The sequence below is a fragment of the Lupinus angustifolius genome, chromosome LG11 (assembly GCF_001865875.1).
Source record: "Lupinus angustifolius cultivar Tanjil chromosome LG11, LupAngTanjil_v1.0, whole genome shotgun sequence".
Classification (NCBI taxonomy): Eukaryota; Viridiplantae; Streptophyta; class Magnoliopsida; order Fabales; family Fabaceae; genus Lupinus; species Lupinus angustifolius.
In genome coordinates, this window is record NC_032019.1 from 1,152,693 (window position 1) to 1,165,917 (window position 13,225).

General features: G+C 34.8%; 2 protein-coding genes across 4 annotated transcripts; both read right to left on the bottom strand.

Annotated features, from left to right (window-relative positions):
- On the bottom strand, positions 685 to 4,401 carry LOC109360414 (KRR1 small subunit processome component homolog). Its single transcript, XM_019605302.1, has 10 exons — positions 3,947 to 4,401; positions 3,784 to 3,852; positions 2,657 to 2,713; positions 2,476 to 2,514; positions 2,259 to 2,363; positions 2,092 to 2,174; positions 1,927 to 2,008; positions 1,387 to 1,530; positions 1,223 to 1,294; positions 685 to 1,080 (listed from the first exon to the last, which is right to left on the bottom strand). The coding sequence occupies exons 1-10, from the start codon at positions 4,349 to 4,351 to the stop codon at positions 964 to 966; spliced, it is 1,173 nt and encodes a 390-aa protein (XP_019460847.1). The 5' UTR covers positions 4,352 to 4,401; the 3' UTR covers positions 685 to 963.
- On the bottom strand, positions 5,315 to 12,749 carry LOC109360413 (BTB/POZ and MATH domain-containing protein 4-like). 3 transcript variants are annotated; one of them, XM_019605301.1, is made up of 5 exons: positions 9,095 to 9,642; positions 7,661 to 8,006; positions 7,201 to 7,480; positions 5,794 to 5,890; positions 5,315 to 5,727 (listed from the first exon to the last, which is right to left on the bottom strand). In XM_019605301.1, exons 1-5 carry the CDS (start codon positions 9,484 to 9,486, stop codon positions 5,703 to 5,705), a joined length of 1,140 nt encoding a protein of 379 aa, XP_019460846.1. In that variant the 5' UTR covers positions 9,487 to 9,642; the 3' UTR covers positions 5,315 to 5,702. The 3 variants fall into 3 exon arrangements, with proteins under 3 accessions (XP_019460846.1, XP_019460845.1, XP_019460844.1); XM_019605300.1 differs by lacking the exons at positions 7,201 to 7,480; positions 7,661 to 8,006; positions 9,095 to 9,642 and adding exons at positions 10,310 to 10,589; positions 10,770 to 11,115; positions 12,204 to 12,749 and having other exon boundaries at positions 5,315 to 5,890; XM_019605299.1 differs by having other exon boundaries at positions 5,315 to 5,890; positions 9,095 to 9,640.

Here is a 13,225-nt window from a genome sequence, read left to right on the forward strand (position 1 = left end):
AAAAACATATATACTCCTAATAATCCTTCTACTTACTATAAAAAATGATATACAACATTAATGATTGAGGAGAAAAAATATATTACGAGAATATAACATTGTTTTATTTGCACTAATTAGATTAAGGAAAAAGATAAATGCATTAAGAGTAAAAGTATAAAAGTAATACAAATGAATGATAAATTATGTATTAATTATGTATATATCTTTATAATATTATTGCATAGATATTAACTCAATTCAATTTTTATAAGAGTATAATATCTATACATTGTCATATAAAATTTTATAAACAAACAATACATTATCTACCATTTATTTATATATTACTTTTTTAAAGTGTGGATGATGATTAAATCTCATTAGGCTATCCTTGCTAGTGTTTAGTCTCATCAGGAAAACATTTTGAAAAATCTGTATTTCACATTTTCATTACAGTTTTTACTTCCACCACAAATCTTTTAATGACATCAGTGTCGATATATAAAACATACACAATAGATACATTTTTTTATCATTTACTAATGAATATGGATGTAATACTTTGAGCAGTGTAATTTTATATTTCAAAGTGGAAAAATATTTGCTTAATTATATTTTAACAATTTTTTTCTTACACCACTTTTTATATTTCTAAATCATGGATGGATCCATACAAGGGATCAGAGGCCCAGTTTTATATTTTTGTGTATCAGAAAATTTGGTTTTTCTTTTAGTTTAATATTCAACAATTGAAATGAGATTACATCTTCCAAGACTTCCACGCCTTGATCCATCACTCACTGAAATGTTTGTGTCTAAAACTTAGTGAAGAGGCATAATACAAATGCTATTAGTTTAATTGTCAAACAGTCAAATAAACAATGACACACAAAGCTTTGTGTACTATTGTCAAAAATATTAGTGAAGAGACATTGGATGCAAAGACTTCTGGATCCATCCATTTCACATTATTGATCCATGCTAAGACCTTTGCTTCTTAGATTTCTTTCGCGATACTTGTTCAGATGATCCAATCATATACGTCTCTGCATTTAAATTTTCTTCGGATTTCCGCTCAACAAACTTCTTGGCCTTTTTCTGTGGATTAACCATTTGGATTCAAGTGAGTTAACAATTTGTGGAAGAGAAACAAATGGTTTAACAAGTCAAGCAAGAAAACTTGGGAAAAGGTCTCTCAATGGCTTAAGTTTAAAAGCAAATGAAAATCCTCGTACAATACCTTTAAGGATATTGCCATGTCAGCTACATTGTTATTAGCATCCTCAGATTTATCAGCAAGTTTTGCAGGTTCCTGAACAGTGAAATAAAAAATATCAGTAAATGCCATGGAGGAAATTACAAAACAAGAGTAAAAATCACAAGAGAAATCTTGACATAATAAACCTTGGGTGGGATGAAAGCCTCATCTCTTTTCCTCTTGTTTTCAGCAGTTTTTTCTGCCTGCTTTTCCTGCTTCTCTTGCCATTTCTTTTGCGATTTCTTTCTGTCGCTTAAAAAGTATTCTCCAGTTTCCAATTGTATATCAACCTGAAATACCACAAAAAATTACCACCAACACCTTAACATTATTTCACAAATCACCAAACTTTTGCATAGGATATCAAAATTAAGAGGAAAACAACACAAATGAAGACTGGTATAAACAGACAAACTTTTGCAAACATAATTTCAAGGAAAACAGAACAAGTTAAAATAGAATACTGAAGAACCGTTGAAACATACTTTTGCTTTTGAGAATCATTAAGTAAATTTTCAACATATAAATATGTATGCTCCCTGTCTTCTTGACCACCCAGCCCCACTTTTTTCTAATTCTTTTATTTTCTTGCTGGGGCAGGGTTTGACCACATGGGAAGAGGGGACTCTGTACATTAAAGAATGGAAGGAATCCAACTAAGCGGGAGATATTAATAATTGTCTCACCTTACTGGGCGGTTGAGGTGGAGGGAAAGGAGTGTAGGGCTTCTTCTGTTTAGTGTTAACCTTCTTTTGCTTAACATTTTTCCTACAAAAGATATGTTAGAGTGTCAGTAAAATGGAAGCAGACAGAGTTTACTTTGTATACACAACTTGAGATATAAATAGTACTTTTTGAATTTTGGAAGAAACCTATCCCAGTTCTCTTGCGCAAGTGCTGGATCCTTTTCAAGTTCCTTCCTCATCATAAGAATCTGATAAAGTGAAAAGGAGAACTTAAATATTTTCTAAACCTGAAATCTACAATATAAAAGCAAGAGAAGTACAAGTTTGTCAACCTTAATGTTGTATACAGGATGCATTTTATTCAGCATACATTCCTCAACAATCCTTCTGACTTGCTTCAAGCCTTTAAATGAACCCATAGCAGCAACTGTGTTTCCCTGTGGAATTGCAAGCAGAATTTGAAACAAGTTAGCCCATTCTAGAGTCCTCCCAAATCTTAGTGCAGAGAAATATCCATCCTTCATAATCTGAGGCAATAATTAAAATTACCTGAACTAGGATGTAACAGCCAGTGAGTATTTCAAGTGCCTGCACATCAAAGATATATTCGGAGAAAAGTGACTAACAGAGTTGGTTTAAACAGTCAATTATGCAACACCAAAGCAAGAAAGCTATAACTAAGGGTCCATCCCCATCCTTGATACTAAAAATGTGAGTTTCACAAAAATACCTTCAAGGTGGAAGAATTAGGACCAACTAGATGCTGTCTTCTTTTAACAAATCGCTCCTGCAGTCAGAAAATTAATGGAGATTCCAACATCAGACTAAATTCTCCGAAAAGCACTTTGCAAGATATAGTTAATATGCAAAAATTACAATTATTATATGAGCATATGACCATATGTATACACATAAGGATCTTTTGAAGAATAGAGAATTCAAAGAGCTGCTAGCAGAAATGATAAGGAAAAAATAGAAACACATGTCTAATGATTCCACTTTTGAAAGGAAAACATTACAGCTTGGACATGTAATTGTAGGTTCTAAATTCTTCAAAACCTATTTAATTTTTTATCATTGTGTGGGTATTAGTGGTTTAAATTTGCATCTATGTCCTCTGCATATAGATATGCCACATTCACAGAAAAGTGAGAACCATTTCAGATTGAAGGCATAGATCATTTCTTTTAATTTTGTCTTTTGACAAGAGTAAATACTGGAACTTCATATGTACATCCTGTACACATGTATATGCCAAAAAGAATGAGAAGCAAAAGAAAATTGATAAAACCCAGATTTCAGGACAATTCAATGACTAAATGCTGTTAAGATGATGAATTATTGGATTTTTTTTTTAACTCCTAGGTCAAATACACCCAACAACAAGACAGACAAAACTTTTTATTAAGAGAATTTACTCAACAAAAGTAATGGTGAAGGAGAGAAGGGGATATAAGGCAGTGTTTTGGATGGAGTTCTCTTTGGTTCAACCCCCTTTCGTGAACTAAAATGTTCTATTTTTCAGGGGGCGTTCAGAACAGCAAGATATAGAGCTTATTTGAGCTTGCAGGAAAACCTTGTGAGAATAACCTACACCCTTCTAATAAGATCCTTTCGGCTTTATTTCAGAAACATTACCGGAGAATATGATGAAGTAAAAAACTATTACTAGCTTATTCAAAAAAAAGCTCAATTAAACTTATGTCATCCTAGATTATATCCACAAGTTACACCAAAATAAAACAGAACTCGCACATTCTGTGCATACATTTATCAAACCCTACAACTTCAGTATCAAAGCACTGTAAATATCACAATTAACCTATAAAATGAAACAAAAGTAGGCAAGGAAATTACCTTATTGCGAACCATGCCACTGATTTTAATAATATCACATTGCACTTCATCGTCTAGTATTTTAATCGCCTGAACATCATAAAAACAAAACAAAAACTACATGAACACTGAAATGAATCAACACATACAAATAAATAAATAAATAAATAAATAGAGAATGAACCTGAGGAGCAGGAACACTTCTAGAAAGAAGCTTAATAAGATCCCTAGCTTTGACAATGATATAAGGATCCCTCGTCTTTCTAGTAGTTGTAACCGTCATTGAGCCTTCAACCAAATTGAGTTCACACGAAACACCGAATTCTTTGAGAGAAGATTTGACGAGAGGCCAAGCTTGTTGTAAATACTTTTCCCGATACTGAGGGAAAAGAGTGGAGAAGGAACTCACTTCGAGCATGCCTCCTTCGTTCCATGAAGGATCGAATTTGTCTACCTTCCAGTGATCTATGTTTGGATCATCGTCCCATGGCTTTGGCTTGTCGTGTTTTCCCTTTCGCTTCTCCTTCGGTGCGTTTTCTTCTTTGGTTATGGTAACTCCATTAGCGTCAGTTTCATCCTCCATTCTCATCTTTCTCTTCTTCAAAACACTGTTTGCTTCACTTAGGGTTCAGTTAAGCCAACGCTGCTTTTTATTTTGTTATTCGGTTATTGGGCCCATAAATTATTTCATTTGAGCCCATAAATTATTCTCATCTTCTATAGTCACAACACCATTAACATACTATCTATTGAATACCGATCTTAGAGCATCTCCAATTGAAAACAATATTTTTAATGTTATTTGGGTCTCACATAATATTTTATGATTTATTATAACTCACCGTGAAATAAGAACAACATCTATTTTTTTCCACCACAATGGCAAATATCATTCTTGTTTTTATTCAAGTCTCACAACATCTGCCTTTTTTTACAACATTCACCTCATGGTTAAGAACAACCAAGAATTGTTTTTATTTAAGAACAAAAGTCAAGAAATAAGACCAAAATGTTCTTATTATGTTAAGAAAAACTTTAAAAACAATAATTATGGTTACTCTTAATTCTTATAAACTTTCAAGCGTGTTTGATCCCCAAGATAATAAAATTACAAACTCATATATAAAAATAACTAATATAGGGTAAAATAGTTTTTACAGGGTCATCAAATAGGTTTAAAAAAGACTATTTGACACACATTTAATGTTTTTGAATCACTTTAAGTTTTTTATTTTTTTAGGTACCAAGTCGACAGGGTATAAATTTTAAGAGATCAAAATAGAACTTCAATCTTTTTTAAGTTCAGTAATTGTTTGTCCGTATTCTTTGTTAGAATATTTTCTCAGAAAGCATCATTATAAGAAAATTTCTTCTACAACACTAATTTATTATTATTTTTGAAATTATTCATATAAAATGAGTAATCTAGATAAAGGGGGGAACTAGTGTAGCCACTAGCTTATATGTTAATTTAGAACATACACATGTTGGAGTTTGTGTCTCTTATTCCATCTTGGGATCAACTTGCATGATAGAGGAAAAAATAAGTGTTGTAAAAAGCTATCATTCAGCATCTGACATACTACAAATTGTACATGGTACAACAACCACCCTGATGAACCTACAACAAACCTTGAGGTTTCAGCAACTCAAATATCCACATTGAAAGTGTAGTTGGTTAAAAATCTACTCCAAATGAGTTCATTTTGATTGACTACTAAGGACAAACAACATATACATTGCTGGTCACATTTTACATGAAAAAGCTACATAATATCTACTCTACCTGTTTTTTTCTACATAACTTTCTATTCAAGCATGAAAAAGTTGGACAGAAGAGGATTTACCCTCTATTCTGACTTTTTCTTTCTATTCAGCATCATCACCTACATTTACAAAAGAATCAGAGAGAAACCACTGCCACAGTGTATGACTAGATATCATATTCTTTGCTTGACCCTCCTGCTATTAACGTCACCACCATCTGAAAGTTGAGCCCACACGCTCTGAGATTTTTCCCCTGCACTGCAACTATCAACTTCACATCCAGCAATCGTCATCAAGATCTCTGATTGTAGCCTTGGGCAATTTTCTTTCATTGACTCAAATCCCTCGGACATCATGACAGCTGCAACAAGTCCAGGTATAAAAGAAGCATCACATTAAGCAGAGTTTTCAGAATTGAACCCGTTATTGAAACAGTAAAGGGAGAGGTACGTCCAAAAATATAAGAAAAAATACAGTACAATGTCGAATATGTAAGTAAAACCAATGAAAAACATTTAAATGCATTTCCAACATAAATAATTTGATTTCACAATATAATTAATTAAGAAAACAATGCACATTTTGGTTATAAAACTGGAAGCCGAATAATTAGTATAATTAAAAGTTCCAAAAAACAGTGAACCTGTGTGAACCAGTAGGTTGACCAGTTAAGGACATGTTTTTGCAATTCTTATCCAATTTTCGAAAATCCAGTTTTAATGGGCATAATGGGCTGGTTGGGGGGCCAGTTCTCAGTTTTTCTGTTCCAACTGGCCAAACCAATCTGATTCTGCAAATTATGACATTATGAATCTGAATAATCAAAGGTAAAGGAAGACTATAATTTTCTACACCCAAGAGATCAAGATTTCCATTTTACTCTTTAACTATCTACAACTACAAGTCTACAAGTATCTACACTAGACAATTGCCTACCGTGTTTCATAACATTAAGTATATGAAGGTAATCAACATCTTGTGCATTTTGAGATACAAAACTAATTATATCCTCATGAAATGCTTTGTATTTGGACAAAACAGAATATACACAACAAGGCACCATTCATTTCTTTTAGTGAATAAGGAACCATTTACTTATATTTAAACAAAATAATTAAATAGAACATTACTATCACCACAACCTAGATTATTGTATATGTGGTCGCCTATGTCAATGTTATGAAATTTAAATAGATTGAATACCAATCCCACGGTACCAGGCCTCTGTCATTTAAATGCCACGACCAAGCCGTAGGTAAAGTTTACTCTCACTACCTTTTTTGTTGTATCCTGAAAGTTCTAATGTTCAACACAACTGGAATTAGACCGGGGTTACATGGGGACATAAGTTGGCCAACACAATTTTCTAAAGTTTCAACTAAAAGAAAAAGAAAGCCAAGAATACAAACCCCTACCCAGCCTCTCTTTTTTTGTACTACGAAGAGGCTTGGCAGCAGATAAATGTCAGATGTAAATGCAGAACACTGCCACATGCATCCAGGATAAATTGCATGATCATTTCTTTTCAGCAGAGAATGCACAGTATCTGAACTCATTTTTATTTTCTCCTGTTTTTTAACCACTCATTACTAATAAAAATTGAAGGAAAACATCAGTTTTGATGTTTGCATGATTGCTAACCACGCATACGGAAGAAGTTGTACTAAATACCTGCTAGATTTTCAGCAGCAAACTTCAGGCAAACAGATTTTAACTCTGTGGCATGGCAACTGTCAGCCAAGGTCAAAATGATGGATACAGAGTTGACACATATATCTTTGCAAAGACGAGACTCACACATCATTCTAAGCCTCTCCAAGCCATACTTATCTGCTGCAGCTAATAACTTTGCTGTCAATGTCTCAGAAATGAGAAAATCACTAGATGTGGTTGATGAAACCTCGTCCACCTCTTCCGTAAGGGTATCCCTGTAGATAAAGTGCAGCAAGGCCTGTCAAAGTAAGAGGAGAATCAGAACATCTTATCCTCCCTAGCTGTACTTCGCTTCTTAAACGGCTCTAAAATCTTATTTTCTATCAAGTAAAAAGCACTGGCAGAGAGTAAATCTGAACCTTAAGGATAACAGGGAAAGAAAATAAGGAAAGGGGAGGAAAATAAGAATAGTTTTTACCTTGAAAACCTTAGTGTCTAAATCTGTAACAATAATCTCTTGCTGTTCGACATCTAAACCATCAAAAAACTTAGATCGGAATTCTGGGGATCTAGCAGCCAACACCAACTTATGAGCAGGGAACTTTTCCCCCGCTACATTGAAAGTAACATCTGAACCTTCCATATTATCCAATAATGCACCAAAGTGTGATCCAATGTCAGATTCTGTGACATTAATAGAGTGAAGTTGTAGATTCTCAATTGCTGAAACCACAACTCCAACCGTACAGTTGATTTTCAAGCAATCATTCTTGAGGAAATCAGAGCTTTCAAGCAAAGACCGTCTGAAAAACCGTTTGTACCCCCTATAGGAACAGATAAACAAGATCGATAACAGATGTTAACACAGCATAATACTTCCATAGTAATTTAACATCTACATTCCATACAAGGAGAATCTAGGAGCCTAAAAGAGATAAGGAGCGATAGAAATTGAATATGCGGATGCGCTGAACACGGTAAAATAATAAAGCAAGAGAAGGAGCCGTTTTGCCTTTGGTGCCTTAATGCATCATAGATGTGGTAATAATAACAATAATTATCCTTATATAAGAAAAAGGTGACCTAGTGTACGAAACTCCGACTTAGTGGGGTAGATGAGCACAACTATATGTACAACATAATCTAAGGACAAGCCTGCTAACTGACCTATAGAATGCTTTTGGTGAGCTCATTATAAGGGCTTGTCCACGTGATTAAGCATAATTACAATTTTTCTACAGAAAATAGATGAAAGATGAACTATGGTGTCTAAGATGATAAAAACGAATTGATTTTAGATGACAGGGTTACAGTCCATCATATATGTATAAAGGAAAAATCACATGAAAAACAAGCTAGAAAAATCCCAAATTCTCTAGTCATTAATTAAACAATGCTTTAGGATAGAAACTTTGAAGTTCAAATTTCTTGCAAGTGAAGTCTTTACACTATCAACTAGAACCAATTATGTGTCACACCAATCAATTATCACTAACTAACAAGGTGTTGGTCTCGTGGTATAAGGCTCTACTAAATCCTCAATTAGACCAAAATGTTGATAATTCGATTCATGAGAGCGACACTTCTTAGGAGGCCAGCACGTACCCTGACCCAAAATGGATTAGTTACTTAGCCATAAGATGAGGGGATACACTTGCTTATACAAAAAAAAAATCAATTACAAAATACAGCTTAAATTTTGAGTAGTTGCTTGAGAGTCACATATTTCCAACGATGTGTTAATTACTATATAATTGGACAATATGCAAAGGACATTACATTGAAAGCTCATCAAAATTAACTTCTAGACTGAAACAATGAACGATCAAACCATGACATAAAAAAATAATGAAAATATTGGAATAAAACGAAATAAAATAGAATGCATGGAAATGGAATTTGAAAACCCTACCACATGCTACCCTTGTACTTGAGAGTATAAGGACCACTCTCGAGCGATCGATCAAAATGGCTATGAACCTTATGCTTCCCATGACCACTCTGATCAACAAGAGTGAGCTCAAACAACGCTCTAACATCGCTACCGTCGTTGGCGAGAGCGATGAAGACGGAGACATAGGTGGAGTTATCCTCGGGATTCTTTCCATCAGGATAGAAGTAAATCGCCCAATGGTACCCTCCGACGGCGAACAAATCGCTGGCAATGTGCTTCCCCACTCCCATTCCCTTCGCCAACGAGTAACCTTGGATCACGAACTTGTGTGAACCGTTAACAGTGTGCGTCACGGAACGTGAGATCGTCGGCGATGTTCGAGGATTCTCCGGCGTGACGGTTGCGGCCATGGCGGTGCACTGTTTTATATCTGGCGGGAATTGAATTGGGAATCTGGAGAATTTGGAATCTAAAAAGGGAAATTGTTTTTTTCTTTTTTCTTTTATTTTATGGATAATAAGAGAGAACTAAGACGTGGTTGGTTTGGAAAGAAGACTTGGACCAACATCGGGGGTGAAATATCAGGCTTACCCCTGGTTTTATATTGAAAAAGTGGAGTGGAGGAGAATAGTATTTCCACTTTATTTGGTATTGTTACTTTCTTTTGTAATATCAAAATCTAATTGGTAAATAATTTATCATTTTTGGGCATGTGAATGGTTCTTTCAAGAAATAATAATTAAACTATTAATATTCTAATTATTTTGGAATTTAGGGGTACACTACTAATAGTGTACATCTGTTGCACTATAATAAGTATCAATCTATTTCAGTGTTATGAGAACTAGGATCCTGAAAGTTCTAATGTTCAACACAACTGGAATTAGACCGGGGTTACATGGGGACATAAGTTGGCCAACACAATTTTCTAAAGTTTCAACTAAAAGAAAAAGAAAGCCAAGAATACAAACCCCTACCCAGCCTCTCTTTTTTTGTACTACGAAGAGGCTTGGCAGCAGATAAATGTCAGATGTAAATGCAGAACACTGCCACATGCATCCAGGATAAATTGCATGATCATTTCTTTTCAGCAGAGAATGCACAGTATCTGAACTCATTTTTATTTTCTCCTGTTTTTTAACCACTCATTACTAATAAAAATTGAAGGAAAACATCAGTTTTGATGTTTGCATGATTGCTAACCACGCATACGGAAGAAGTTGTACTAAATACCTGCTAGATTTTCAGCAGCAAACTTCAGGCAAACAGATTTTAACTCTGTGGCATGGCAACTGTCAGCCAAGGTCAAAATGATGGATACAGAGTTGACACATATATCTTTGCAAAGACGAGACTCACACATCATTCTAAGCCTCTCCAAGCCATACTTATCTGCTGCAGCTAATAACTTTGCTGTCAATGTCTCAGAAATGAGAAAATCACTAGATGTGGTTGATGAAACCTCGTCCACCTCTTCCGTAAGGGTATCCCTGTAGATAAAGTGCAGCAAGGCCTGTCAAAGTAAGAGGAGAATCAGAACATCTTATCCTCCCTAGCTGTACTTCGCTTCTTAAACGGCTCTAAAATCTTATTTTCTATCAAGTAAAAAGCACTGGCAGAGAGTAAATCTGAACCTTAAGGATAACAGGGAAAGAAAATAAGGAAAGGGGAGGAAAATAAGAATAGTTTTTACCTTGAAAACCTTAGTGTCTAAATCTGTAACAATAATCTCTTGCTGTTCGACATCTAAACCATCAAAAAACTTAGATCGGAATTCTGGGGATCTAGCAGCCAACACCAACTTATGAGCAGGGAACTTTTCCCCCGCTACATTGAAAGTAACATCTGAACCTTCCATATTATCCAATAATGCACCAAAGTGTGATCCAATGTCAGATTCTGTGACATTAATAGAGTGAAGTTGTAGATTCTCAATTGCTGAAACCACAACTCCAACCGTACAGTTGATTTTCAAGCAATCATTCTTGAGGAAATCAGAGCTTTCAAGCAAAGACCGTCTGAAAAACCGTTTGTACCCCCTATAGGAACAGATAAACAAGATCGATAACAGATGTTAACACAGCATAATACTTCCATAGTAATTTAACATCTACATTCCATACAAGGAGAATCTAGGAGCCTAAAAGAGATAAGGAGCGATAGAAATTGAATATGCGGATGCGCTGAACACGGTAAAATAATAAAGCAAGAGAAGGAGCCGTTTTGCCTTTGGTGCCTTAATGCATCATAGATGTGGTAATAATAACAATAATTATCCTTATATAAGAAAAAGGTGACCTAGTGTACGAAACTCCGACTTAGTGGGGTAGATGAGCACAACTATATGTACAACATAATCTAAGGACAAGCCTGCTAACTGACCTATAGAATGCTTTTGGTGAGCTCATTATAAGGGCTTGTCCACGTGATTAAGCATAATTACAATTTTTCTACAGAAAATAGATGAAAGATGAACTATGGTGTCTAAGATGATAAAAACGAATTGATTTTAGATGACAGGGTTACAGTCCATCATATATGTATAAAGGAAAAATCACATGAAAAACAAGCTAGAAAAATCCCAAATTCTCTAGTCATTAATTAAACAATGCTTTAGGATAGAAACTTTGAAGTTCAAATTTCTTGCAAGTGAAGTCTTTACACTATCAACTAGAACCAATTATGTGTCACACCAATCAATTATCACTAACTAACAAGGTGTTGGTCTCGTGGTATAAGGCTCTACTAAATCCTCAATTAGACCAAAATGTTGATAATTCGATTCATGAGAGCGACACTTCTTAGGAGGCCAGCACGTACCCTGACCCAAAATGGATTAGTTACTTAGCCATAAGATGAGGGGATACACTTGCTTATACAAAAAAAAAATCAATTACAAAATACAGCTTAAATTTTGAGTAGTTGCTTGAGAGTCACATATTTCCAACGATGTGTTAATTACTATATAATTGGACAATATGCAAAGGACATTACATTGAAAGCTCATCAAAATTAACTTCTAGACTGAAACAATGAACGATCAAACCATGACATAAAAAAATAATGAAAATATTGGAATAAAACGAAATAAAATAGAATGCATGGAAATGGAATTTGAAAACCCTACCACATGCTACCCTTGTACTTGAGAGTATAAGGACCACTCTCGAGCGATCGATCAAAATGGCTATGAACCTTATGCTTCCCATGACCACTCTGATCAACAAGAGTGAGCTCAAACAACGCTCTAACATCGCTACCGTCGTTGGCGAGAGCGATGAAGACGGAGACATAGGTGGAGTTATCCTCGGGATTCTTTCCATCAGGATAGAAGTAAATCGCCCAATGGTACCCTCCGACGGCGAACAAATCGCTGGCAATGTGCTTCCCCACTCCCATTCCCTTCGCCAACGAGTAACCTTGGATCACGAACTTGTGTGAACCGTTAACAGTGTGCGTCACGGAACGTGAGATCGTCGGCGATGTTCGAGGATTCTCCGGCGTGACGGTTGCGGCCATGGCGGTGCACTGTTTTATATCTGGCGGGAATTGAATTGGGAATCTGGAGAATTTGGAATCTAAAAAGGGAAATTGTTTTTTTCTTTTTTCTTTTATTTTATGGATAATAAGAGAGAACTAAGACGTGGTTGGTTTGGAAAGAAGACTTGGACCAACATCGGGGGTGAAATATCAGGCTTACCCCTGGTTTTATATTGAAAAAGTGGAGTGGAGGAGAATAGTATTTCCACTTTATTTGGTATTGTTACTTTCTTTTGTAATATCAAAATCTAATTGGTAAATAATTTATCATTTTTGGGCATGTGAATGGTTCTTTCAAGAAATAATAATTAAACTATTAATATTCTAATTATTTTGGAATTTAGGGGTACACTACTAATAGTGTACATCTGTTGCACTATAATAAGTATCAATCTATTTCAGTGTTATGAGAACTAGGTCGAATAAAATAATACATGTTGGTGTTATTTTATTATTAATAAGAAATCATAATTGTTATCCGGTGAGTTATTAAAACAAATATTATTAATATTGTATCAAATTGTTCAGAAGACTAATATAATTGTATAGTCCTTCACTAATTAAGTTGCTTACATGTTAAGCTATATATATTTTATAACAAATACAATA